The following is a 26371-nucleotide window of genomic DNA, read 5'->3' as shown; positions in this document are numbered from 1 at the left end:
CGTATTGCATCTAGTAATATCATAAACGTTGTTGCAGACCTCTGAAACAATTATAGAAACATAATTGACTAAATAATGTAAATAATATAATATACATTTATATTTAATTTATCATTATTTATGTTTACTGGAGCGACTTCAATTAACTCGACTTAAATTAGCCGATGATTAATTAAATCAGGAAAATTTCTCATTGTTCTTGTGATCTAACCTTTTTGTCATATATTAAATTAAAAAATAATAATTTTATTTTATGTTAACAAAATAATAAAAATATTTATTTGTCAATTTAAATCGCAGATTAAAGTTTAATTTAATTCTTATTTTCACTCTTCTATCATGTTTAAGTGTTAAAGTCTCATCTACAATAGTTACACAGTCTGTATCGCAGGAGCTTGTTATGACAGCCAATCGCGATGCGTTTTCTTCTTCTTCTGCTAGTTCTGAGTTCTGATTCCTCTTTTTTGATTTTCCGACTCAAATAAATCTGATGCGTCAATAATAAAATTGACGCTTCAGATTGGCTGTCACACAAATTGTGTCCTACGATACGGCTTATACGATTATTGTACATACATGAGGCCTAATGTAGAAAGGAAACTCTGCAGTTTTAAGACACGGTGATGTCATCATTGATACTGGATTCGCGGCTATTTTCAGTTCAAAGGAAAAAGTTGATGTTGACATCGACGGTTTACGAAAAAATCTAACGATGATCTAATGACACGTATTTAATTAAGTATCGATTTTCAATAAAAAATTTGGAACTGTGAGGAAAATATGAACTCTGTTGAGTCGAGAAATCAGCAGTATCGTGAAAATCATGGAAAATGATGAAGGTTTTTATTGATTTTATTTAATTTCTTGAGTATAAACAAATTTTTATCATACATATTTTATAACATTTTTGAAAATATTATAATTATATAATTATAATTATATAATTGTTTATAATATTTATACTTTCTTTACATTTATTCTTTTTTTTTTTCTTAATTGTACTTTTATTTGCAATTAGTAGAGGAAAGGCCCCTATTATGAGATACCGAGTTCATTTTGGGTAAATGCTAGGAGTCTATAGGCAGAATTTTAAAAAATGATAGGTCATTTTAAAAGGAATTTAATAAGCTTTAAGATAATGTTATATAAAATTTAATTCAACTTCCATTTTTTTTTGGAAAATTAAAGAAATGTAAAAAGCAAATCGGAAAGTCAAAAAATTGTAAATCAAAAAAGTCAAAAAATTGTAGTGTTCTAATATGAGATGCCCCGAGAAATCGATAGTAAAAATATATCAATATATTGCAATTAAAAAAACTTTATTTAATGTTTCTAAAATACAAACAAACAGTCAGCATACGCGAAAAATGAGCATGCGGTAGATTATATCCAGAACTCTTCAGGTAATTGGAATCAAGCATCGCAAAAATAGGCACTCAATTCCGGTTGTCTTTTTTATTATTGTACAATAACATTTATACTTTAGCAACGATTTTCACTATAACATAGAAACATGGATTATTTCATATTAGAAATATCCTGGGTATCTCATATTATATGTTTTCCACGTCTTATGGTTTTATGATCATCAAATCTAACTTCTGTAATTAAACAATTCAACATATCACATATTTTTCTATTAGTACGATCTTACTTTATCACTTCATAAAGAATTTATTGTCAAATATTTATTTATTAAATAATAAATAAGGTTTAAAGGCTCATCTCAATGAAACTTGAAGACATCCAAATTTTAAAATCTTGTTTTACAATGACTATAGACATGATCTAATAATGAATTTTCTACTAAATAGTTTTCAATCCAAGAGGAATAAATTCATGGTGGAATCAATAAATATCGTTTACTGGTTCAGCAGAAACGCCGCTATCTCATATTAGGCGTCTATCTCATAATAAAATTTCTTCTATATACTTTCTTTTTTTTGATTTTATGAATTGATTGTAGATAAACTTTTTGAAGAAAATCATGGAGACAAAGAAGAACAGAAGGTGAGAATTCCGCAGTTAATATTTATTATAATCAGGTCAATAAAAATTTCTACTGATCCAACAGTTTCATTACTTCTAAAATTATAAAGCATTATAAAAATTAATTTAAGTGTTATATTCAAAACTCTCATATCTATTTTATTAAAACATTTTTGAATATATATATAGAATACAGATAAATCATGGAATGCATCACAGCATGATTCTTGGCTTCCAACACACCTGGAAAATATAATAAACAATCCTTGTCAGATAACACACAAAGTATATTTTGCTGAAAACTTGCGTGGCCTCTACAGCACACGTTTTTCTAAAACTGGTGAAGTTATAGCTGCAGGTTTTGGATCCGGCAGTATTCAGGTAGGAATTGTCTTGATTTGTATAAAATACATGATTTAATAGAAATTGTTATAACTTATATTTGTTATTATATGATGTTATTGTAGCTTCGAAACGGTGAAACTGGCAAATTAGAAGAAACGTTTAAATCCCATGATTTGAAAAATTCCATGCCAATCATGTGCTGCAGATTCAATCCAGTTCACAGCGAGATCTTCTATGCTGCTAGTGCCTGTGGAATTATTTTCATGTGTAACACATACACTAAAGAGTTGTCCCGATTTGTATTCGGTAGATGAATGATGTTTAGTTACATTGCACACAATACTATATTCCTATTTATATTTATTTATGTAGAACTAAAGAATGAGGTGAACACTATAGATGTTAATATCACTGGAGATTACTTGGTTTCCGGTGGTAAAGACGCAGCTATTCGACTTTACAGTGTAAAAACTGCTCAAGTTAGCATTAATAAGTACATTATTATGAAATATTTATTCTATAAAATTACATTCTCAATAATAATAATTGATTTATTTACAAGTGCGTCTTTTACAAATTTTTGTTGAAATTTTTATCAACATGAAAATGTTATATATCTAATATATAACATTCTTAATAAAAAATATATTTCAGTTGATACAAATGTACAAAAAGAACGAAGAAGCTCTGACTGAAAATAAAGCCACAAATTTTCATCGAATGAGGATATTTGCAGCACGATTTCACAAAGAATATTCCGATCTAATTATAACTGGAGGCTGGGATGATACTGTTAGAGTAATTCTTGAAAAAATGTATAATATAAATGAATAACACAAAAGTGTTACATTTCTATAACTGTAGATACTGATATATAATTTATTATAACATAATAGTTTTATTTGTATAATTCACAAATATCACAATTATGTCTATATAAGCATACAATATATGAGTTAAACATTTTTTTTAATTTATTAATAAGAAAATTATATTATAAGAAAATCTTTCTGCAGATTTGGGATATCAGAGTTCCGGCCGGTTCAGTGAGAATTATTAAAGGCCCTCATATATGCGGTGACGCTATTGACATACATGTAAAAATATTTTTATTATATATCTGTGCAATTTGATATCTAATTGTCGAATCAAGTTGATATAAAAATGCACTTTTCTATATTTTAGAAGACGTACATTCTTACAGGTTCCTGGATAGTGCGCAATAGTCTGCAAGTATGGGATTTAATGAGCGCGAAACTCATTGAAACAATAAATCCGTGTAACAGACTGTCGACTTTGAACGGTGAGTTCCTTTATGCAGTGCAATATTTTGATGGGGATCCTTATGGCGATCTCGTCCTAGTTGGAGGTTCCGGTATTAATGGAGTTGAAATGATTAGTTTAAGTGAAAAGAAGGTTTGTAATCAATCATTTGGAATATTAGATTTAGATTATTGCAAAAATAAAAAAAATAATCGTATTTAAATATTAATAAGATAAAATATTTTCAATTAATTTTAAGAAACGTACAAGTAACAATTTTTTCGTACAGTAAAATAATCTTTTATGTAATAGTTATTGTTAAAAGTAGAATTTATAGATATAAAAAGATAATATGCTTTTAAATAAAATAAATATTAATAAGATATAATAAATATCAAGTAGTGATGCGATAAAATTTAGATTTTTGATATTAAATTCTATTTTTTCAAATGTATAGGTAATGGGAAGCTTTAGTGCAAGCAAGGCAATATTCACTATAGATAGCTACCAAGCTGCAGTAACATTTGGTGGCATGGAATCTGTGTTAAAGATTGGAGATTATAATTTCAATGAAAATTTATTGTAAAATCTTAATATATAATATAATTTCAGATAATATGAAATATTATGAAATATCATAAAATACTGTGCAAGCTATTACTGATAATTCAATATAAACATTTAAAATATTTTGAAATTAAATAATTCTAAAATTATTGATGAATTCTATAAAATTCGTATCGATTTTTTTCTCAAAAACATTGTATAAAATTAAGTCATCAATTGCTAACTTCGAGCTAACTAACCAAGCCCTGATTAACTTAATCAAATAATGTGATATCCATTCTATTAACATGAACATTATTAATTTTTTATTGTTTATAGAAAAAAAACATCAGATTAAGATCAACGAATCATATTTTAGACATTTTGCTTTAACCAGTTCTACAGATTGAATATATTCATTTCTAACAATAAATTAATTTTATAATCTCGGTTTAATTTTCTTTTCGTCTTTTTCTAATTCTTTCTTAAAGCTAAAAAAATAAAAGAAAAAATAAAAACTACATTAATAAAAGTAACACGAAATAATATATGTAGCCGTGCTATACGGTGCTCCAATTGCTTTGAATAGTAAAAGTTTGAATACTTCGAATATGATTATGATTGGTGCAACTTCACGTGATAACCATCTATAGTACTGAATGATATTGAATGTGTATCAGGCGTGCCTACGTAAACGCAATTGAAATGCAAAGGATCCTAAATGCATCTGGAATGATGGTTGGCTGCACTGCAAGATGTAAAAAATCGGGAAAAATGGACGCCGAGAGTGAGTGTATCGTTTTTATCTGAACCCTTATCTTGGCAACAAAAATTGGCAAAAATGGGCAATCAATTAGTGGGCATTGCGCCCAGTCAAATATTTCCGGTAGAGCACTATTTGACAGATCACAGTGATTTATTATTTGATGTCAAGTAAGTACTCAATCGAATTATTCCATCTTACGTGTGCGTACGTCTGCTAGTTAGCACTGTCAAGAGCACTGTGAAGCCGCGTGTTCAAGTGATATCTCATAATAATAACAGCCTGTTGTTAATACTTCATGATATTTCTATTATTTGCAATCAATATTAACAGATATACATACATTGTAATCAGGTGTCCACACAATGTTCTGTTTCCCTTTAAATCGGTTGATATTGACAAGAATATTATATGTGAAGTTTAATAAATCAGTGACTTTTAAAAAGAAGACCATGTAAACAAAATAAATCTAATTTTAATTTTTAAAAAAAGTTTACTGACTTATCAACTGTCCTCATAAGTAACATAAGAATATTATAAGTAAAATATTTTAATAATTGCTAGATGTATGTGTAGAAAAGTTTGTGATATTTATGGAAACCTTGAGAATATTATTTAGAATTAACTAATAAAATGATATTAATTTAAACTGTTGATTTACAATATTCCTTATTATTTACAGTTTAGGAAGTACTAGATTCTTCAAAGTGGCTCGAGCCCGTAGTCTGGAGGGGCTGATAGTTGTAAAAGTGTTCGCAATTCATGATCCAACATTGCCATTATCTACTTATAAGGACAAGCTGGAGGAGATCAGGTCAAAGTTAGCCTCTGCTGTCAACTGCCTACCATTTCAACGAATGATTGTAAGCATAGTAACATAGAAACATGTATTGTTTATTTTAGCACGACTAGAATTAATTGTATGCTTGGATCAGCTCACAGAAAAAGCAGGCTCAATAATGCGGGAGTATGTCAAATATTCTCTTTATGACAGGATCAGCACTAGGCCATTTTTAACGAGCATAGAGAAAAAGTGGATCACTTTCCAAGTATTATACGCTCTTAATCAAGCTCATAAGGTAAGGAATATGTGAATAAAGTGTGAATTATTTATAATAAAAAAGGAAAACTTCAAATACGCTATAAAGAGAATTATTTAAGAGTTATATAACAATAGCTTATCTTAAATCTTATCTATAACTTCTTGTTTATTTAAATAATAAAATTTATTGTCTGTAATTATAATTTTTAAAAATAAATATTTGTTCTTACAGTTCGGTGTTTGTCACGGTGACATAAAATTGGAAAATATTATGATAACTAGTTGGAATTGGATATTACTCACGGATTTTGCTAGTTTTAAACCAACGTATTTACCAGAAGATAATCCTGCGGATTTTTCATATTTTTTTGATACTTCCAGAAGAAGGTAAAATCTTTACCAAAGCCATATATATATCTTCTTTCTTTCTTGTTTCAAATAAATAAATAATAATTTTTAATATTTTTTCAGAACATGTTATATAGCGCCCGAAAGATTTGTAAAAACATTATCTTCAGAATTGAGCAATACATTGTTATTACCAGAACAAGAAGTAAAGACAGGTGATTTGCATCCGATGATGGATATTTTTTCTGCAGGCTGTGCTTTAACAGAGTTGTATAATGAAGGACATCCACCATTCGATTTTTCACAACTTTTGGGTATATCATATTTTTATATATTCATTCTTTTCATTGAATTGTTAAAAAATAAGTACGAAGTGAAATATAGAAAATCGATCTTATAAACTTAAATTTTATCAATATGATGTTAATATATTCAGCATATAGGAACAACGAGTATTCTGTGAGTAAGCACTTAGACAGTATAGACGATCTAGGGATACGTGAGCTACTTAGTTCAATGCTGGAAAGAAATCCAACAAATAGGAAAAGCGCAGAGATTTATCTGGCTCAAACTCGGGGTACCATCTTTCCGGAATATTTTTATTCCTTTCTCCAGTCTTACATGCTTATTTTCTCCGCGGCTCCGATTTTATCACCAGACGAGAAAATAACACGATTGAAGAAGGACATTGGCAATATTATAAGTATACTAAAAGCGGAAGATAATGAACGGATGAAAACGAGTGAAACAAAGCCTGCGGAAACCGCAAAATCTGGTCAATGTGAGAGTAATGTGGAATCAATTAAGGATGATTCTGGTCACAGCGAAGAAAATACGATGGTAGAAGTCGACAGCGATCAAAGTTCCGATAAAACCGATTTAAATCAAATTGATATGAAGAGCACAACACAAGATATTGGCAGTGATATTCAAGTGGACGCGGAGCCAGAGATTAAGTCGCCCGAAGATAGCAAACAAACTTGTGACGCGGAATCTAAGAAGTCAATTTCTACCTCGAGTGAAATTCTAGAAGGGCTTGTTATCATAACTCAACTCGTTACATCTTGCATAAGAGGATTGCATTACTCGCAATCCAAATTGCATAGTTTAGAGATATTATTAGAATTGGCTGAAAATGTTTCTGATGAGACAATTCTTGATAGAATATTACCTTATATCGTAAGTATTAAAAATGCCATTTTTTTCTAGAAATTTTGTAAATCATACAAAAAATAAATAAGAATATTACACAAATTTGTATTTATTGAGTTAAAAAATGTTTTAACGTGAGTAAATTATATCTTTTATTTTATATTATTAATTATTGCTTATATATATTTTTAAAAATATTACTTAGTTCCATTTGGTTCATGATCCGGCGCCGCGGGTGAGAGTATCGGCGATACACACTTTAACAAAGTGTTTACATCTTGTAAAGTCGATACCATCTTCGGATGTAAACATATTCCCTGAGTACATTCTACCAGGTCTAGCGCACATAACTCAAGACGAGGCAGTTATTGTTAGAGCAGCTTATGCAGAGAATATTGCTCATTTGGCGCACATCGCTCTACGTTATTTAGAAAACGCTCATCTGTCTAACTTGAGTAACAAGGAAGGGCCAAAGCCCAGTTACGATAGCGAACTGCAAACCTTGCACGAAATGGTATAAATATTTTTCATAATTCGTAAAAAGATTAAAACGACATATTTTCGTTGAAATTTTCGTTATTAACTGAATTTCGTTATATGTAACTGAAATACTCTATCGATTAGCTTAATAATACTTTGTTATATCTTTATCTTTTATTTAGGTCCAACAATCAGTGTCCATGCTGTTAACAGATCCCAAAAATTTAGTGAAACAAACATTAATGGAGAATGGAATAAACAAATTGTGTGTGTTCTTCGGAAAACAAAAAGCCAATGATATTTTACTTAGTCATGTTATCACATTTTTAAATGACAAAGAGGACAAGGAACTGAGAGGCTCTTTTTTTGAATGTATAGTCGGTGTAGCCGCTTATGTCGGTTGGCATAGTAGTCCCATATTAATGCCACTTCTGCAACAAGGTTTATCCGATCCTGAAGAATTTGTAACCACAAAGGCTATAAATGCCATGGCAACACTTACAGAATTGGGTCTGCTACATAAATCTGCTCTTTATCAATTATTATCTGAAACTATGGTCTTCCTGGTACGTTATCGTTATAAAAATTTTCGATATATATAATTCAAATTACAACATTTCTAATAGATTTTTTATTAATTTAGAACATTTTTTTATTGACAAAATTGAAGTTATAAGATTTTGTTAAAATTTTGATAAATTTCAGAACGTTATTTAACACAAATTCTTTGAAAGTAAAAAATTAGACAATATAAAAATTGGACAAAGCAAAATTGGAATAAGCTTTTTTTAAAAATGACTAGTTTAAATTTAAAAGAACTTTGCGTATTGGTGTAATTAATTTGCACTGTCATTTTTTTTATAGGTCCATCCAAATCTTTGGATACGTCATGCAACCGTCGGCTTTATTTCCGCGGCAGCAAGAACTCTGAATGTGGTGGATGTTCAATGTAAAGTTCAAACAATACTCCAACCATATCTGAAACATTCATTGATCCAAATAGAAAAGGAGATTTTATTACTCGAGGCACTTGTTCCTCCTATATCTAGAATCGTATATGATTCCGTGGTGAAGTATAACGATGTGGAGGAACTATTCCAAGTACTTGAACAGAGACAGGCAGCCAGAGCAAAAGCCATAACAGATGTAGTATCACCGCAATACAATGATATGAGTACCTCTTTAAAAAATGTAAATAACGTTGATTATATTCAATATTGAAATATTGAAAAGAAATTTTACTATATTGCCAGAAAATTAAATTTTAGAATAAAAATAATATTGTATTATACCATGCAGCGAAAAAAATTAAAATAAAGATATATTATTTATTACTGCAAATAAAGAAGATTCAATAACAAAAGATTCACAGACAATTCTTTTTAGCTTTTTAGACGATTAAGTTCGGAATCGATGACTGAGGCAGTTGAGGATCAATTGCTAATCATGAAACCTCACTTGATGAAGATCAACAAGTATCGCAATTCCGCGGACACGAAGCAAAATGTTATCAAGTCCGTAGACGGTAAACTAGAGTTAAGTCCAATGAAAGATAGGATAAGACATCATGTCGTCGTATTATATCCTGATACTAAGGGAGACTTAACGCTGCCACCTTTCAAGAGATTGGATCGAAGAACATCGGAGACTGTTGGTACATACGCAACGATGAATCAAGAATGGCGTACGATGTTTGCAGCTCAAGATAACGCTCAAGTATTATAACTAATATCGACAATTCTTTGTTTCCTATATTATCTGATAATTCTATATTGTTCATAATAATTTTTCTTATATTACTATGATAGCACGCTATTGTTAAAATGTCAGACATGACTGGAAGCAGTGGCAGTCCCAGCCAGAGTATACACAGTGGAGACATCCATTTATCTCCGCATCATTGCCTATCAGATATGACCAGCATTAATTCTCTCATGAATGACCATTCGCTTCACGAGCGATCTTATATACAATGTAAATGATCTTATATACAATGTAATGAAATTAATGCAATTACAATACAACAAAATAATAATAAAAATAATAAATAATTGAAAAGTTAAAAATAATAAAATTAAAAAATAATGTTTATATAATTTTTGTGTTTTACAAAATGATAGAAAAATATAAAAGAATAATGATTTTGCAGATAGATGTGCGCCCTGTCGCTTAGAAGTACGGCAATTAACGTACCGGAAGCAAGAGCAACATGCGGCAGTGTTAAGAACAAAACGTTGGGCTAACAACATCGCCTGCGAAGCTGGTAAATAAAAATTAAATCTTTACAGATTACATCGTGCTCTGTCGTATGATTATCATGTGCTTTTTTATTTATTATCGATGTTGGCTAAAAGGCTCCACATCACTGCCAAAGGATTGGAGACCTCGAGGAGTTCCCGTCGCGCATCTTCACGAACACAGAGCTGCAGTAAATAGATTAGTTTCGATACCGGACACTAACTTGTTCGCAAGTAGTTCCTCCGACGGATGTATTAAAATTTGGGATGCTAGTAAGATGGAGGGACGAAATATTGCTAATCGTTCTAGGTACTGTTTTTCTCTTCCAGAACAGTTATACATTGAAGATGTTTTGACTAATTTATTGTATTATTTTAAGTTTAAAGCTTCGAGTTATTAATAATGCAATATTCGTTTCTTGATGCTTTACAGGCAAACGTATATGCACAGAGGAGGCCCGCTGGTTGGCTTAACTGTGTGCGACCAAGGGCAATCTTTAGCAAGCTCTGCGAGCTCTTCTGGAACGGTATTCGTACTTCGGATTGAGCCAAACTCGAGTAAAATGAGCCTGATTGGCACTCGTCAATTGGATCCCCAGGTGAGAAAATATCCGCAATAATATAAAAATTCATTGCATGTGAATTTTAAAGAAATGTTGCTTGTAACTTTGACAGGAAGAAGGAAGTGCTGTCGATCTACAGTATCTAGATTCCGGCTCGCAATCAGTTCTTGTATACGCCTCCTTGTATGGATCGCTAGTAGGTTGGGACCTACGATGTCCCGGCACAACATGGCGCTTAGAAAATGATTTAAAACATGGAGTCATCACGTCATTTTGCGTAAACAGTCATCAGCAGTGGTTGACCCTTGGCACGAGTTCCGGTATTCATACCTGTTGGGACTTGAGGTTTCAATTGCCAATAACGAGTATCAAGCACCCGACAGGTAGATTATTTCGTCTATTTTATTTTCTATTGCGCTTGATGTACCAGTTTCATTTAAAATGATTTCTAATAATTTTACTTGTATTATTTGTAATGCTATTTATCATTTCCTTCAGGCGCCAGAGTACGAAAGGTGATTACGCATCCGATGGAGCATTCGTGGATAATTTCGGCGGTACAAGGTAACAATGAGATATCCATGTGGAATCTAGAGACCGATCAGCGACAGATGGTCCTATGGGCATCAAATGCCCCACCGTTGAGTCGTACTCAAGCCGGTCACACTGTATGTGCCATGTACGCTGGATGCATCGATTGTTCGGGCTTCCTTTTAGCCGGCGGTACCGATATGCGATTACGCTTCTGGGACTTTGATAGACCTACCGCTTCTTATGTTGCTCTGCCCGCTGCTAATGATGTTCTCACTCCAAATTCATTGGCATACGAGTTAGTGAGCGATTCATTACAAAAAATCACTCAATATATTATTTATTATATTCTTGTTTAATGATATACAATATCGCTTCTCTGTTTACAGTTTACGTTTGATAGACGGAACGAACGTCGTGCAGGAGGTATTGGTGGATGACGATTCTAATCCGTTATCTGGAAGTGACACAAGAGGAAGAAACATGGAGGAAGGTGGTCCCGAGACTCCACCCTCCGGTCAGCACGACACAATCTCCGCTGTAGCTATGTCGAATACGTGCATTCTCACTGGCAGCACAGATGGTTTGATACAAGTCTGGAAATGATTGTTCTTCTCGGTCCAAAATTCGATTACAAAGTTCCTCGCACAGGCGATAAAAGATTTTATCAGTGTAATGCGGAATTTCTTCCCGGTAATAACGAAACCATTGTGATCCAAGTAAGAAATAAGTTATTTTAGAATTCAGATAAATTATCCAGCAATGCCAGACATTGATCGTGATATAATTTATTTAAGGGTAGTCACGTGGAGGAATTGTGATGGCGATGTAATTATGATATAACAATTCCCATTTTGACAAAAAGCTTTGACAAAAAATCATATATTTTTAACAATTTCGTATAATTATCATTGATTATAGGTCTTGTTGGAAATTAAGGTATCATACTATATCTCACACATTGTGTAAAAAAAGTTAACTCTACAAATCAAATTATTTATTTTCATCTTTGTTTTACGTAATTTTTACAAAATTGAAAATCTTATTTCTAAATATAATTTTATAGATTAACTATAGATGAGTAAAATTCTCTCACTGTATTTAATTAAAACTGTATTTAAATTAAACTTTATATTGTACAATTTGCTTAGATAATATTAAAATGGCTTTTATTGCTTCTTTAAACTACAAGCATCAACGTACACACAACACAGCCGTGCTGTACCGAACTCTGTGATCCTGGACTGTATATAAAGTATGTAATATACATGATATTTAAGACTATGATTACAATTGTGCTACGAAGGCGTGCATTTTTGTTTTTTTAGAAAATTTGAACGTAAACTTACATTACAATGTAACATATATAATGTATATAGCTTATTTTTATACGTAAGATAAGAAGAGAGAGAGAGAGAGAGAGAGAGAGCTTGGAGTATTACTGATTTGTAGATAGATGGTGATGACTTAGAAAGTCGATGTTACACAGATCGATAGATAAGTCTTTGAACTGTAAGTTAGCAGATATTTAGTGGGTCTGTACGCGCACTAAAAATTTAACTGAAAGGTAAATAAAAGTTATACTGAGATGAAGTGACTTTGCATGATAGAACACTTTTAAAATGTCTGAAAAAGAAATCTAGAAACTACATTTTTACAGCTTTCGATCGTATTCTTTAGCTTTGTTTGTTTGGACTCTGAAAATTATTTTTGATAGTACGATACGGTTCCTAATTTCTTTTTCTTGTTTTTATATTTAACAAGTGCGAATACGGACCGAGAAGCGAGGAGTAATAAAGTTCGCATACAAAAAGATGCAATTGGCGGACAATTATCTCCTCACTTCGTACTTTAGTTGATGAACGCATACGTAGCTATATGTAATCATGAATATTTGTATGTATACTAGCATTATGTTTGCTAGCATTGTCACGGACACATACGTACACGCATACTGACTGAAATACTCATAACCGGTGGACGTATACTGTCTAAAACTACGTTGTTACAATAAATTCATATTTTTAACGCACGATACGTTCTAACTTGCGTTTGGCACGACAAATCAGAAATCCGATCGGAAATTTCCTTTACCATGGACAAACAGGTGCGGCAGGATAAGGCACGCGTCCTGGGAACGCATATGAATCCGCATTTATAGTCCTGCAAATTTGTTTCCAGCGCTCCTTACCACCTCTACTTTGACGATACGGGCCGTTTGCATAGTATCCGGTATTTTGATTGTCGTAAGACTGCTGAGGAAACCATAGATCAAGCCAGGGCTTACAAGAAACTAAACTGACCAGTAACAGCAGAATGATTAACTTCATTTTCTATTACTTGAAAACTTTGGTCATAATCTTTTAACAATCTTCTGATGATCTGGAAAGAGAAAGATTATTTTCTATTTTTGTGAGTATTTTAGATACATTGTGTTTAAATTTAATTGTTTAGTTTTACATTATATTCTAGAATTGTATTTTAATTCTCAAACTGAAGAAAAGGATATTTAAAACTAAATTCGAAAGATTAATTTTTTAATCATTTTTTTTTTAATTTTTGATATTTTTATAAAGATATAATACATATATCTTTATATTTACAAATCTATTAATTTAAAGTAAATTTCTATTAAGCAGAGTTTTGTTGAAAAATTCAGATTTGTTTCATTCGTTTCTCGAGATTGAAGTAATTGAAAAGATAAACTATATTTCTTACTATTATTCACTTTCCTTCGATTTCTCTGATATTCGTGATGATACAGGATCTATTGTAGGTATCCAAGCGAATGTTCTGCAAATAAAAAACAAAAGTTCCGTTAATGTCCCATTAACAGTTCGATTGCAGTTAACGCTCGCTGATTTTATCACTTCTGACAGGTGTCTCAGCACACTTAGAAAAGGGGATATAAAAACAGGGACAACACGCGTTCACGCACCAAAAAATCATATAATGGAAGTCATTGCGTCACGGCGTCAATGTTTTCTTTTACACTTTCTGAATTGTGAGATTAACGATGTCATTTTATGGAAATTTCAATATCTTACTGACCGTATTGTTATATATTTGAATTTGTTCTCTAACTATGGAAAATAATTGAGGCCACGTAGCATCTTTAATAATTGTACTGGATATAATAATTAACTTTTACTTATATATATATATAATCGCAAGCAACTGTAAGAAGCACTACCGCAATGAAGAGATACTGGATGCTTACTGCTGATTTATATACCACTGGCCTACCGCCCTACCGCTCAGAAAAATGCGCGGTTGGTGATGAATCTGCTTTGTCTTTTGATGAATGATCTTGGAATATTGAATGCGTGTGTTCAATCGGCTTTAGTAAGAATATACAGCAGTCTTTCATAAGATCATATATAAATTAAAGGGAAAAAGCATAAAATGATGCATACAAATCTGAAAGAGCCTATAGTTACGATTCATATAATTGATATGTAATTCTATTAAAATCTAATTGAATCATTAATCAAATAGATGAACAAAATTATTTAATTCTAATTAAATAATATATTCAATCATTGGTTTTTTAAATCTTAATCCGTAGATTTTGATATCATTTTATTCTTTTGTTTGATATCCTAGAATCATCTAACATCTTGCATTTATCCAGTTATATGATTTGTTTTATAATATTTTGCATTGCAGATTTTCGATTTACATTCATGACCGATCGAAATTTGGATAATACGGGATGGATTCTAAATCCAACCATGTCTAGATCCTTTATTTTCTCATGACGAGAGTATGATCAAGTCGCTGAAGAGATTTCATATTCTAACGAGTTCTGCCTCTTCACGATTATTTCCTCAATTTAGAATTCCGCACGTGCCGATAAAATGACGCATTTACTTGCGCGCTTTTGAACTCGGGGAAGTTTCTTGGGGAAGTTCTTTTTCACTGTCTTGGTCATTCTTTATAACAATTTATATGCAACATTCGTAACTCTTGGTCGCTCCCTCGCTCGCGTATTCCGCGCACGCAATATCGTTTGCAGAGAATACAGGAAGATGAATGAGATACTGATATCATCATAATTACTCATTTGTTCGGTATGTCTACATCTTATAATAATGGTATTTCGTCACGTGACTCTTTGAGATAAAGGAAGAAGAAAAGGAAAAGTCCTGTGCACTCTAATAACGATCGTTCAGAAGACGTAAAAGCAGCTAACTGCATTGATTGCGATTAGATCGGATCTTGTATACAGTTCCTCCGGATTAGCATTCAATGTTTAATTCATGGATCGCACTTTCAGATGTTTGACATAGGCGTGTCCGCGAAATCCGGCGCTCTGCATGAAATAGTAATAATTTTGCATATGTAACGCGCCATCGGCACGTGCTTACATGCTATTGCGTGCATTCGATCATCAAACATGCACCGCACCAGGTGAATTTTGCAGCATATGTTTTTCCTCGAGATTACGAAAACGATCGCATGACCTACATTATATTATGCACAGGCCGATCTGCGCGTGATATATTCAATCTTCGCATTCGATTCTTCCGTGCTGGCACCAAACTTTATTGGGAGTTGCTCTACATCCGAATTATGTCAAGGACGCCGCTTGCGAAGACAGTAGTGGATTATCTTATCGGCGAAACTTGATATATATATATATATATTCATGCAAACAGTTTATATGTATATATATATATATATTATCAGTATATATATATTATATATACATGAAACTGCTTGCATGAACCGAAGCAAGTTGCCCTTTGATTCCTTGAATTCGCCTCCGATATGTTTTTTCAAATGTTTTTTTAAATAAAACATTTATTCTAAAGACAGAATCTGAACATTACTTCTGTATATTTTATTATCTAAATTAATTATATTTACCTGCTTGACAGCAACGATTCAAATATAAAGAAAATGTTTTATAAATTAAATTCATATGAATTTGAAAGAAATAGTCATTAGTAATTATAATTATTATTTTAATTTGTTTTACTTGCCAATTTTTAAATTATTTTAATAATGCAGTTTGAGTAATGTAACATATATAACATATTATGCGATCTTAATAATGTAACATATATGACATATATGTGTATAACATAATATGTAACATAGTAATCTGTTGTTTTTTTTCTTCCAGCTTGTAATCTGGCTTAGGGAAAAATAATTTGTTTTGCGCAATTAGCATCAATTCACATTGGTGCAAATTAGCCCCTGTAATGGATATAACATTTTTCCATTCGTTATTCGTCGTTTTATCTGAAGTCTTTCTCAACTTTGTTCAAATTGCATGCAACTTCTTACAGGAAACCGACTATAAGAGACACTGCAATAAATTCTTTAACACGTAATACCGGATTGCACGTTGCATAAAAAAAAACTGGGTTATATATAAACAAATAACTCGATTTGCCTTGAGAGAAATTATTGGTAGTTGATAGGCCCATTTATCGCGCGAATATGAATCGTAAATTGCAGACGACAAGGTCGATTACTTCGCGCAATTGCATATAATTGTCCTTACACTTGACGGATTCTTTCATGAAAGGATGAATTCTTAAATTATAGGCCATCGAATAACGACTCGATTTGCTCTATCGATTCCTATTACCGTAATAGTCAGTTTCCAATCTACCTAACTATTAATAGCGTTTGGCAGAGAAAGTGTCTATTTACACACAGATGTTCGCAACAGAGACGAAAAATTTTTTAATAGCTCATTTCTATAAATTTAATTTGGAGTTATGTAAAAATTATAGAATTATAAAATTGTGTTATATACTTTTATATATGTATATGTATATATTTATATTTATATAGTATTTAAGAATACTTTTATACAAGTTTAATATTGCATGTGATAAACGCGGGAAACGTGTACAACGATAAAGTTATTTAAGAAATTCGCCTTCATGCAGTGATTCAAACTAGTTTGTGGGTGGAGGAAGTTTTTAATACTTTTAGAGAATGCGATCAAATTGCTCTTTGTGCAAAAGCTTTTACATCTCTCCCGCTTTACTTCTATGAATGTTTGGCAAGAAATTTCAGAAATGCTTTCTCAAAGAAGCTTTACGGTTTTTATCTTCTTATTTCTTCTCTTCTTTTCCGAGATTCTATTTCGAATCTACCAAGTTTGCTAATTGCGGTGATATAACATATAATTTCTATCGTGATCTGGCAAATTTAGACTCGAATATAAAATAAACATAGGAATTACTTGGACTAATAAACATACGAAATTACATTACAAGAGATCACATTACAGCTAGTATATTTATTGTTCGTGATCCAAGAAAAAAATGCTCATTAAAGATGAGCTGTTGGATGAAACACACCCAAAACTGTCTGCGGTTCATACGTCATTTCTTGTTGGGATTTACAGACATGCCATAGTAAATCGTCTAAATATTTTGGCTACTGCAGGCTTCATCAAAACTGCTCTGTGCAGTCGACTGCGTCAGTTTCGTTCCGCTCAACATTCGCTGAAAATCGTTGATCACTGTCAAGCTCATCTAATCTCACGTATCCGTTGGATCCCTTCAAATGTCAAACCACGGCAGCAAAGATAATTGCGAGTCTCTTCGCCGACCCAGCCTCTCCATAAAGATGCAACGTAGCTTGAAGAAAATGAGAAAAAGCATCCAAAAAATTACTGGTAACGATATCCGATTTGATCGTTGTAGACTAGAACTTTCTCCTAGTCTAGTTTTTGTAACGCTTATAGAAATCGCCAATTAATTAGGCAAATCGCTCGATTAAATTAAATAATAAGAACGTAATATGTACAATTAAGTAATTGAATAGAATCATATATGATTTTTAGTAATAAATATCTGTTAATTATTATTAATCTGTTTATTATTATTAATAATTGTCTGTTTTAATAATTTTATGGTAGCTGTGTTAAATAAATACTCAATTTAATTAAATGATTAATAACAATTATAATTTGCTAAAAATTTTGAAATAAAAATAAAAAGAAGATAAAGTAAAAATGTTAAAGTAAATATTCGCAATTTTTTAGTGATAATAATGCATACTTAGTAATTTACATTTGACATTGTAAAAATAGAAAGAACTCTTTAAAGTGCGCAACTAATTAATTTAATCTTATTACAATTACAGTATTCAAAAGATATATAATTGTAAAGAATTTGATAGTTACAGAATGAACTTCAAATTTCTAAGATTAATTCGAGCGAATAAAAATCAGGAAATACATACTAATAATACGATAATATATACGATAATCTGCAATATCACTGTAACTCGATTACATTTTTGTAGAAAACATCCAGGAAGGTGATAAACATTCATTGTACGTGTTCCCCGAGCAACTGTCTACTCTAACTTGGCGCACTGGGTTTTCTAAGGATGAAATTCGTAAATTGTATCGCGCCTTCAAGCAGCTGTATCCTAGAGGATGCGCAATTTCCAGCGACTTGAAACCCGCGTATGCCAAACTATTTCCGCTTGGTGATTCGGCTAGATACGCACAGATCGTGTTCAACAACATCGACAGGAACGGCGATGGCATCGTCAATTTCAACGATCTTCTCAGAGCTATGACATCGATTATTAATGGCAACGTGGATCAGAAGCTTTCCTGGATATTCGAGTGAGAGCTCTCATCTCATTTTCAATGTTTCTATTAATAATTATTTTTCTGATAAATTCGAAAAAAAAATATTGTGAATAATATTTTATAAGAGATTTAATTATAATTTATAAAGTTATTCAATGGGGATTGGAAGATGTAATAATATTTATTCGAATTAGAAGAATTTTAAATTAATTTTAAAAAAGATTTTTTGGTCAATTTAAAAGCAATTCATTTTCTGTCTAATTGATAATCTCGAACGTAGCCAAAGCAACACACGCGAAATAATTTCTTCGGACTTATTGCTTTTCAGATTTTACGATTTGAACAGCGACGGTTGCATTACAAGACAGGAAATGCTGACTATAGTATCCGCGATTTATGAGATGGTGCAAAATGCGCAAACTATCCAGTCCATGGTTAATCAACAGGTGGACAAGTTCTTTGAGAAGATGGATGCGAATAGAGACGGTATAATCTCCAGAGAAGAATTTATGAACGGCTGTAAAAATGTATGGAATCCTCTAGTATGTGTAAGAATAATATTGTTCATATTTAACATTAGAAGAATTCTATTTAATGATGAAATGTCTTATTAGACTTTTCTAAAAGAACTATACATTTTATTAATATCGACATCGATACAAAATTTGATAAAAATGATTTATATGTGTTTTGCTGTTACATCTTCTAGTGTTAAAATTCAAAGCACAATATAAACTATTTTAATAATGGGAAATATAAAAATATATATGTATCCAAAAATTTCATAAATTGTATTTTCTTACAGGATGCTATTATATACAATCAGTTATTTTTATTTAACAAAATCTGGTGACGGAATGAAAATGATGTTAAGAGATTAATGAATAACTTATATAAAGTTATTAAAATATTTATAAAAGACACTACCCTTTGTCCTTTTTCACTCTTGAAGAGTACATATAATATATATCACATTATTTCTTTTTCTCCCGTCTCCTTATAAGAATTTGCATTGTTATATAAACAGTTTAATATCTCATCTTAAACTTTATATATCTTATATATCTTAAAACTTTATACATGCTCAGAATCTTTTTTGTAGAATATAAAATACGCAGGCAAGAAAAAAGGCAAATGCTAATGCGAGCAGCGCTTTATCAGTGACTTCTCGTCTACCATATTTCCCTAACAGTTTTCCTGATTGTACAATAGCTTGTTGCTGATGCTCCAATTCGTCCTTAGTACTGCCGACTTTGTCTGAAGATGTTACTGAAACATTAATACAAAAAATTTGCTAAAAATTTAATTTATAGTTATCTTGCTGTTCATTCTTTAGTGTTAAAATTCAGCGCAATGCAATCTATTTTAATAATAATGAATATAAAAATATTTATGTTTCGAAAGATTTCATATATTCTATTTTTTACAGGATGCTATTATATACAATCAGTTATTCTTATTTAACAATATCTGATGACAAATGAAAATGATCTTAAGAAAGATTAATTAATAACTTATACATAAAGTTATTAAAATATTTATAACAGTCCACCCTCTATCCTCTCTTTCATTCATGAAGAGTACATATAATGCCAATCCATAGAATAACATGCCATCAGCTTGTCATCAAGTAACGAGACAAGTACATACACAAAGTATCTAGCGTATCAGCGCTTCTTTGAGATGTTTCGGCCAGATGTCTGGAAATACTAAGCAACTTGTCTGTCACTTGGCTAGACGCGTTTGTCAAGCTCTGTTTGTCATGCCGCCTACGGAGAGCGTTTTGTCGTTCCTCCGGCATAGAGAACAGATTCTCTCTCGCCAGTTTGTCAATGACACATGCACTGACAACATTGGCTTTGCGGAAAGCGGCCAAGGAAGTGTTCAGCTGTTCCTTGTAACTATTCACGGTGGATAGCAGTTCAATCCTCTTCATTTTATCCAACTCGGTTTCGGCGACGGATGCCAGATGCTCTATGGAGAATTTCAAAACTGCTATCTTGGCTCTACCCTCTGCGTTGAGTTCGTCCAGCACTTCTAGCGGCCCACTGCATTGCTGTATGTCCTTCAGGGTAAACAGATAATTTATTAAATGCAGAGTGTTAATTAGACATATTGTAATTTAATTCATGACATATTTCTCGCCACTATCACCATAGCTTTGCTATATCAACATTGAAATTTAGGTTATATTCTATGTATCACGACAATATATATATTTACTTGTATTAAAGCATTCACTTGAAGTTGGTATTTGACAATGTCTTGACGTATTAATTCCACCACGTAATTGTCGGGATCCATTGATTATGCAAATTACTTTGCTCCTATGTTATTTCTCGTTTATACGGCGTACATACGTGTGATATGTAGGCGAAACTCCGATCAGCTGATACAGACAGATGTCGAGCTGTCAATGGACACGTGTTATATCACTGAACGATATGCGCCATCATTCGTAATTCCAGAAATTTTTATTTCAGAAATTTTATTTTGCTTGAGAGAATAGCATATTTTTATTATATATTTATATATTATATATTATATTATAAATATATATTATTATATATAGATATATGTATATAATATATATTTATATATATTTATATATCATAAATGTGTGTGTATATTTAGAGGGAGAGAGGAAAGGCCCCTATTATGAGATACCGAGTTTATTTTGGGTAAATGCTAAAAATCTATGACAATTTAAAAAAATAACAGATTATTTTGAAGGGGGAATTTAATAAGCTTTAAGATAATGTTATGTAAAATTTAATTCAAATTTATTTTTTTTATAAATTAAAGAAATATGAAAAGTGAGCAAATCGCAAAGTCAAAAAATTATGCTCCTAATATAAGATGCCTAAGAAATCGATAATAAAACGCAAAATATCAATATTATTGCAATTAAAAAACTTCATTTAATGTTCTAAAATACAACAAACATAGTCAGTGCGCGTATGCCAAAATGAGTATGCAATGCATTATATCTAGGACTCGTCTTCAGATAGTTGGAATGAAGCATCGCAGAAACAGGCACTCGATGTTTATTCCGATTGTCCTTTTTATTATTGTATAATAACATTTATACTTCAGCAACGATTTTCACTATGCATACAAGCATAGGCTGTTTCATAATACCTTGAATATCTCATATTAAAAATTCGAATCGATTTCCACGCCTTACAATTTTACGATCATCAAATCTAACTTTTGTAATTAAGCAATTCAACATATCCCATATTTTTCTGTTAGTACGATCTTACTCTATCATCACATAAAGAATTTGTTGCCAAATATTTACTTATTAAATAATAAACAAGGTTTAAAGGCTAATCTCAATAAAACTTGACATCCAAATTCTAAAAAATCTTTTTTTGCAATAACTACAGGCACGATGTAATAATGAATTTTCTCTTAATAGTTTTTAATCCAAGGACAATAAATTCAAGGTGAAAACAATAGATAGCGTTTATTAATTTAGCGGAAATGCTGCTATCTCATATTAGGTACCTATCTCATAATAGGGGCCTTTCCTCTATATATTTATTAAATTATGAACCATTTATTTCACAAATATTAGAAAATAGGGTTGAAAATAAAATAATCAGAAAAAATCAATAATTAAAGATAAATATTAATTACTGTAATTTACCAAAGTAATTTTAATATTTGCATTTAACAATTTTATCAAAGATGACTGTGAAATGTGAAGATATATGTGTATTTATATCATTATTTCTAATTATGAAATAAGGAGAGCTTGACATTTTTTAATAAGATGTACAAGATAGCGTATAATTTATTCTATATATAGATATGATACAATTGTGTCTATGTTTTGATCTATTATAGAACTAATTGTGCAGTCCGCTTATCCGCATTTGAATTTTTGCAATCTGGCAAAAAACTTTGGATTTCTTTCTGTTCGTAGAACATACAGAAGGTTACTCTTGCAAATGAAAATTTGCATCATTATAGATTTCTAGAATAATATAGCTTTACAAATTTTATGTGAGTTAGATATACCCTATAACGGGTGACGCTACAATTTACACAATCATTTTAGATAAAAATGAGTTCACAATGCAAGGTCTACGTTTTCTTATGTTACACAAGTTTTAGCGTAGGCTGTTTATCACGGCAGCAGTGAACTCCGTCGTCGAGCTTTGCCCACCCAGATCTTTTGTTAGCACCTTTCCGTCGTTCAACACGCGGTTTAACGCCTCCCGGATCTGCTCACCATAGCGTTTCAAATTCGCGTGGTTCAGAAGTTTCACCGCACACAGCAACATCGCCGTTGGATTCGCGACGTTTTTGCCGACCGCCTCGGAATATGTGTGCCTTGCGCCCTGTTGAAGAATATGAGACTCTAAGGCCTGATTGCACTAACGTTACTTTGATTTTAAGCGAGGCTTAAAACTCTTTCTCTGTCTCTTTTTGGCTTTAAACGAGATAGAGTTTAAGTCGCTTAAAATCAAAGTGATATTGGTGCAACCAGGCCTAAATAACTTATGTTTTAAAATTGGTGTGAGTTAAATTTTAAAAATTCTTCTTAATTTTAATTGCACTTTGAATATAATTCTTATTTTGTGCAAATATATATATATATATTAGGTGTTGGAATTAATTCGTAGCGTTTTACAAGTGATGGGAAGTACTTTCATTAATGTATTTTTTAATGCTCATGTGAAATAAATAACATTCTTTCATTAAAAAACGCTACGAATTAATTCCAACACCTAATATATATATATATATATATATATACATATTTTATATTTATATATATATATATATAAAATCAGATACATTACTGGTTCAAAGACGACACACTCAGCGCTGTAACTGGCACCTGCGACGACTCCGGCACCACCGACCAAACCGGATGCGAGATTATCCACAATATTTCCATACAAATTCGGCATTACCATGACGTCAAACTGATGTGGATTAGAAACCATCTGCATAGTACAATTATCGACGATCATTGTCTCGAACGTAATCCTGTTTCATTAAAAAATAGGAATATAAAGTAAAAGCTAAAAAGAAAATCTGCTTATATGAGCCAATGTGAGTAACAATGCGTGAATTATCATAAGTAATATTAAGTACATTTTGCAATAATTTCATAATAAATATTTCTAAACAGATTCTTATCCATGTGGACAAGAAAGTTACTGGAATACCTGGGGTACAACTTGGCAATTTCTTGGCACGATTTGAGGAAAAGCCCATCGCCGAGCTTCATTATGTTAGCTTTGTGAACACATGTGACTTTCTTGCGATTATTCTTTACAGCATAATCAAAAGCGAACTTCGCGATTCTTTGGCTTTTAGTGGCAGTCACGATCTTTAAGCACTCGACCACCCCTTTAACAGATTCGTGCTCCAACGCGGAATACTCTCCCTCTGTTTGTTCTCTGATAATAACGCAGTCCACATTTTGATGACGTGATCTGATTCCTGGCAAAGATTTCACGTGTACCACGTTTGAATATAAGTCCAAGCTCTTACGTAATTTCATGTTCAAGGTCTGCAACTCTCCAGTCATAGAGTGATCCGGAGTTGCTAGGATCCCCTGTCATGTGAAACAATATTCAGTTACATCGAGTTGCAAAATTACTGTTCTTACAGCCATATACTACTCTTCAAAAAAATTTTCTTTCTCAAATAGAAAAATTTTTATATTTGAAATTATGTGCTTTATCTTATTAGCCATTTGTATGTATACGAAATGAAAGCATTGAGTAAGTTATATCATTTGTTTATTTAATTTAATTATATTATTTAGATTTATTATATTTAGAAAATCAGACCTTTAAACAAACTCGATTTCTAGCAATACTGTTGGAGACTTGATCTAAAGGAGCACTCAGGGTTGGATTTACTTCAGACAAGAAGTAAGGTTCGAATTCAACCGGGACATCCGCAGCTTTGAAAACACTTTGAACTGCGACCACTAATTCTGGTCCAACACCGTCTCCTGGTATCAAGGTACATTTCAATTTTCCTTCTTGTTCAACTGACTGGAAAAAGTACACATGTCACATATGTATCTAATTATCAATTGAAGAACAGTAATATTTTACCGATTCTTGTTGTCGTATTGTCCCTACATGCAGGGCTCTAACTGTGTTCTTTTGAGTAGCCTATAAACACAAAGCATAAGAATTATATTTTATTAAATAATAAAATTCATAATTCACTGTACATATATGGTAATCTAAATGTAATATATTACAAATCTAAGATACTTTAAGTACAATGTGCCAAAATTTAAACATATGTGTTACATATGTTTAAACATATGTGAATAAGAATCCTAGGAAACGAGAATGGATTGAAATGAATTGAAATGGATTCAGATTTTCAGAAATATTGATTCACAAATGTTAAAATGAATGCTTTTCAATTCTGAATGCATTTTTATTCATTTATAGGAATTGCATGGAGCATATCTCTACGCCTTTCAATCTAAAAATAATATTAGCTTTTTCTGTGCACACAAACACAATTGTGAATACTATTCAATTCAAAATTTTGAATAGGGAATAGCAGTTTTTCAATTTCATCCAATTGAATCTAATTAAATCCAATTAAATCCAAAAAAAGTATTCGCTATTTATATATATATATATATGTATATAAAATACACATTCAGATAGAAAAAAATTTCAATCCATTTTAATCCATTCTCATTTGCTGGGATGTAATTAGTTATACAAAGAATTCAAAATAGCACTTATTACTTTTATCTCAAATATAATTCTTTTTTTTTTCAGGAATGAAATGCTCCAAGCTTAGAATCTTCGGACAGGATTAATCCTTTTAGTTAACTGGATTTAATCAACATTGTAAACTTATTCTATTCGTTGCACTCCATGAATAATAGGCTTTTAATTCTTGCGTAACAATTTATTGCTTTTCTCGGCGAATAACTAAGATTATCTTGATTAAATAATGTGATAAGCAAGAGCTCGCAAGTGCAGGTGCTTGCCTCAATCGACGTGTAAAGATTCGCGCAGCTGAGCAGATTCGAGAAATACATTTGGACGGGTGTATCGAGGAATAGGCTTGCATTTCCGATACGCGAATGCGTTTCGGATAAAAATATCGCGATACAAAGATATACCTAAATATGCGATGCTCTTGCAATCATCTACTTCACCACGCTGACGGAGCAGTTGAATTTTTCGTCTTAATTGATATATAGAACTTATGTGTTTCTTCCGCATTTCACAGATGCACGAAATTCTGAACACATGCAATAACGGAGGAATGCGTCGATGATTACCTGAGAGAGCGCCTTACAAATGTTTCTCGTGAGCAAAGCCATCTTTCACGACTGCTCGTCGGCACTGCTCGTCTCGCTCGCGCTCGCAGGGATGTAATCACGTTCAGGGTTCCTACATTAATTTGAATGAGGAGCGAACGCTATGTAGAAACCTTCGAGAAAATCTTCATATGATCTCTAGCATGGAAAAAGAATTTAAAAATGCTGGTTAAAATAATATTTTCACAAATTCAATAAAA

General features: G+C 31.8%; 5 protein-coding genes and 1 long non-coding RNA gene across 8 annotated transcripts; 3 read left to right on the top strand and 3 right to left on the bottom strand.

The window, feature by feature from the left end:
- Window position 1: 1 nt before the first annotated feature.
- LOC105147612 (uncharacterized) lies at window positions 2-4985 on the top strand. The gene is made up of 10 exons (XM_087406050.1): window positions 2-77; window positions 661-839; window positions 1967-2010; window positions 2179-2370; window positions 2457-2640; window positions 2707-2813; window positions 2989-3132; window positions 3351-3431; window positions 3520-3750; window positions 4055-4985. Exons 2-10 carry the CDS (start codon window positions 824-826, stop codon window positions 4181-4183), a joined length of 1128 nt encoding a protein of 375 aa, XP_087262176.1. The 5' UTR covers window positions 2-77; window positions 661-823; the 3' UTR covers window positions 4184-4985.
- Vps15 (vacuolar protein sorting 15) lies at window positions 4878-13291 on the top strand. 2 transcript variants are annotated; one of them, XR_846320.2, is made up of 18 exons: window positions 4878-5076; window positions 5589-5769; window positions 5842-5985; window positions 6181-6335; window positions 6420-6610; window positions 6733-7475; window positions 7654-7962; window positions 8111-8494; window positions 8793-9119; window positions 9315-9644; window positions 9737-9902; window positions 10078-10191; window positions 10283-10475; window positions 10599-10764; window positions 10841-11111; window positions 11227-11557; window positions 11649-11978; window positions 12057-13291. XR_846320.2 is itself a non-coding variant. In XM_011058513.2 (17 exons), exons 1-17 carry the CDS (start codon window positions 4985-4987, stop codon window positions 11863-11865), a joined length of 4314 nt encoding a protein of 1437 aa, XP_011056815.1. In that variant the 5' UTR covers window positions 4878-4984; the 3' UTR covers window positions 11866-13291. The 2 variants fall into 2 exon arrangements, 1 of the variants encoding a protein (XP_011056815.1); XM_011058513.2 differs by having other exon boundaries at window positions 11649-13291.
- Window positions 12402-14471, bottom strand: LOC105147478 (uncharacterized). The gene is made up of 3 exons (XR_846319.2): window positions 14311-14471; window positions 13978-14052; window positions 12402-13641 (listed from the first exon to the last, which is right to left on the bottom strand). It is a non-coding gene; the product is annotated as an uncharacterized LOC105147478 (long non-coding RNA).
- LOC105147481 (hippocalcin-like protein 4) lies at window positions 13584-19758 on the top strand. 2 transcript variants are annotated; one of them, XM_087406049.1, is made up of 5 exons: window positions 13584-13671; window positions 17674-17905; window positions 18538-18868; window positions 19164-19377; window positions 19641-19746. In XM_087406049.1, exons 2-5 carry the CDS (start codon window positions 17794-17796, stop codon window positions 19686-19688), a joined length of 705 nt encoding a protein of 234 aa, XP_087262175.1. In that variant the 5' UTR covers window positions 13584-13671; window positions 17674-17793; the 3' UTR covers window positions 19689-19746. The 2 variants fall into 2 exon arrangements, with proteins under 2 accessions (XP_087262175.1, XP_011056817.1); XM_011058515.2 differs by lacking the exon at window positions 13584-13671 and having other exon boundaries at window positions 16068-17905; window positions 19164-19362; window positions 19641-19758.
- On the bottom strand, window positions 19606-21295 carry Sec20 (vesicle transport protein Sec20). Its single transcript, XM_011058517.2, has 3 exons — window positions 21059-21295; window positions 20486-20900; window positions 19606-20104 (listed from the first exon to the last, which is right to left on the bottom strand). The coding sequence occupies exons 1-3, from the start codon at window positions 21137-21139 to the stop codon at window positions 19920-19922; spliced, it is 681 nt and encodes a 226-aa protein (XP_011056819.1). The 5' UTR covers window positions 21140-21295; the 3' UTR covers window positions 19606-19919.
- A 1324-nt stretch (window positions 21296-22619) lies between these two features.
- Idh3b (isocitrate dehydrogenase [NAD] subunit beta, mitochondrial) lies at window positions 22620-26276 on the bottom strand. Its single transcript, XM_011058520.2, has 6 exons — window positions 26133-26276; window positions 24928-24987; window positions 24655-24864; window positions 24025-24416; window positions 23653-23842; window positions 22620-23187 (listed from the first exon to the last, which is right to left on the bottom strand). Exons 1-6 carry the CDS (start codon window positions 26172-26174, stop codon window positions 22957-22959), a joined length of 1125 nt encoding a protein of 374 aa, XP_011056822.1. The 5' UTR covers window positions 26175-26276; the 3' UTR covers window positions 22620-22956.
- Between the last annotated feature and the right edge of the window lie 95 nt (window positions 26277-26371).

This window comes from Acromyrmex echinatior, chromosome 4 (assembly GCF_024713525.1).
Source record: "Acromyrmex echinatior isolate Ae372 chromosome 4, ASM2471352v2, whole genome shotgun sequence".
Taxonomy (NCBI): Eukaryota; Metazoa; Arthropoda; class Insecta; order Hymenoptera; family Formicidae; genus Acromyrmex; species Acromyrmex echinatior.
Note: the sequence above shows the minus strand (reverse complement) of the source record. Positions and strands in the feature narration are given on the sequence as shown.

Excerpts from the sequence above, each read along its gene's own strand:
- LOC105147612 (XM_087406050.1), top strand. Across the intron at positions 2,011-2,178 it reads GAGACAAAGAAGAACAGAAG|AATACAGATAAATCATGGAA; the intron begins GTGAGAATTCCG and ends ATATATATATAG. Across the intron at positions 3,751-4,054 it reads TTAGTTTAAGTGAAAAGAAG|GTAATGGGAAGCTTTAGTGC; the intron begins GTTTGTAATCAA and ends TCAAATGTATAG.
- Vps15 (XM_011058513.2), top strand. The coding sequence starts at position 4,985 with ATGGGCAATCAATTAGTGGGCATTGCGCCCAGTCAAATATTTCCGGTA. Across the intron at positions 9,903-10,077 it reads CGAGCGATCTTATATACAAT|ATAGATGTGCGCCCTGTCGC; the intron begins GTAAATGATCTT and ends ATGATTTTGCAG. Across the intron at positions 10,765-10,840 it reads CTCGTCAATTGGATCCCCAG|GAAGAAGGAAGTGCTGTCGA; the intron begins GTGAGAAAATAT and ends TAACTTTGACAG.
- LOC105147481 (XM_087406049.1), top strand. The coding sequence starts at position 17,794 with ATGTCAAACCACGGCAGCAAAGATAATTGCGAGTCTCTTCGCCGACCC. Across the intron at positions 17,906-18,537 it reads AAGCATCCAAAAAATTACTG|AAAACATCCAGGAAGGTGAT; the intron begins GTAACGATATCC and ends ACATTTTTGTAG. Across the intron at positions 19,378-19,640 it reads AAAATGTATGGAATCCTCTA|GATGCTATTATATACAATCA; the intron begins GTATGTGTAAGA and ends ATTTTCTTACAG.
- Sec20 (XM_011058517.2), bottom strand. The coding sequence starts at position 21,139 with ATGGATCCCGACAATTACGTGGTGGAATTAATACGTCAAGACATTGTC. Across the intron at positions 20,901-21,058 it reads AAGTGAATGCTTTAATACAA|GACATACAGCAATGCAGTGG; the intron begins GTAAATATATAT and ends TTTACCCTGAAG. Across the intron at positions 20,105-20,485 it reads TGATACGCTAGATACTTTGT|TAACATCTTCAGACAAAGTC; the intron begins GTATGTACTTGT and ends TTAATGTTTCAG.
- Idh3b (XM_011058520.2), bottom strand. The coding sequence starts at position 26,174 with ATGGCTTTGCTCACGAGAAACATTTGTAAGGCGCTCTCTCAG. Across the intron at positions 24,988-26,132 it reads TTTGTAAGGCGCTCTCTCAG|GCTACTCAAAAGAACACAGT; the intron begins GTAATCATCGAC and ends TTGTGTTTATAG. Across the intron at positions 24,417-24,654 it reads GAAATCGAGTTTGTTTAAAG|GGGATCCTAGCAACTCCGGA; the intron begins GTCTGATTTTCT and ends TTCACATGACAG.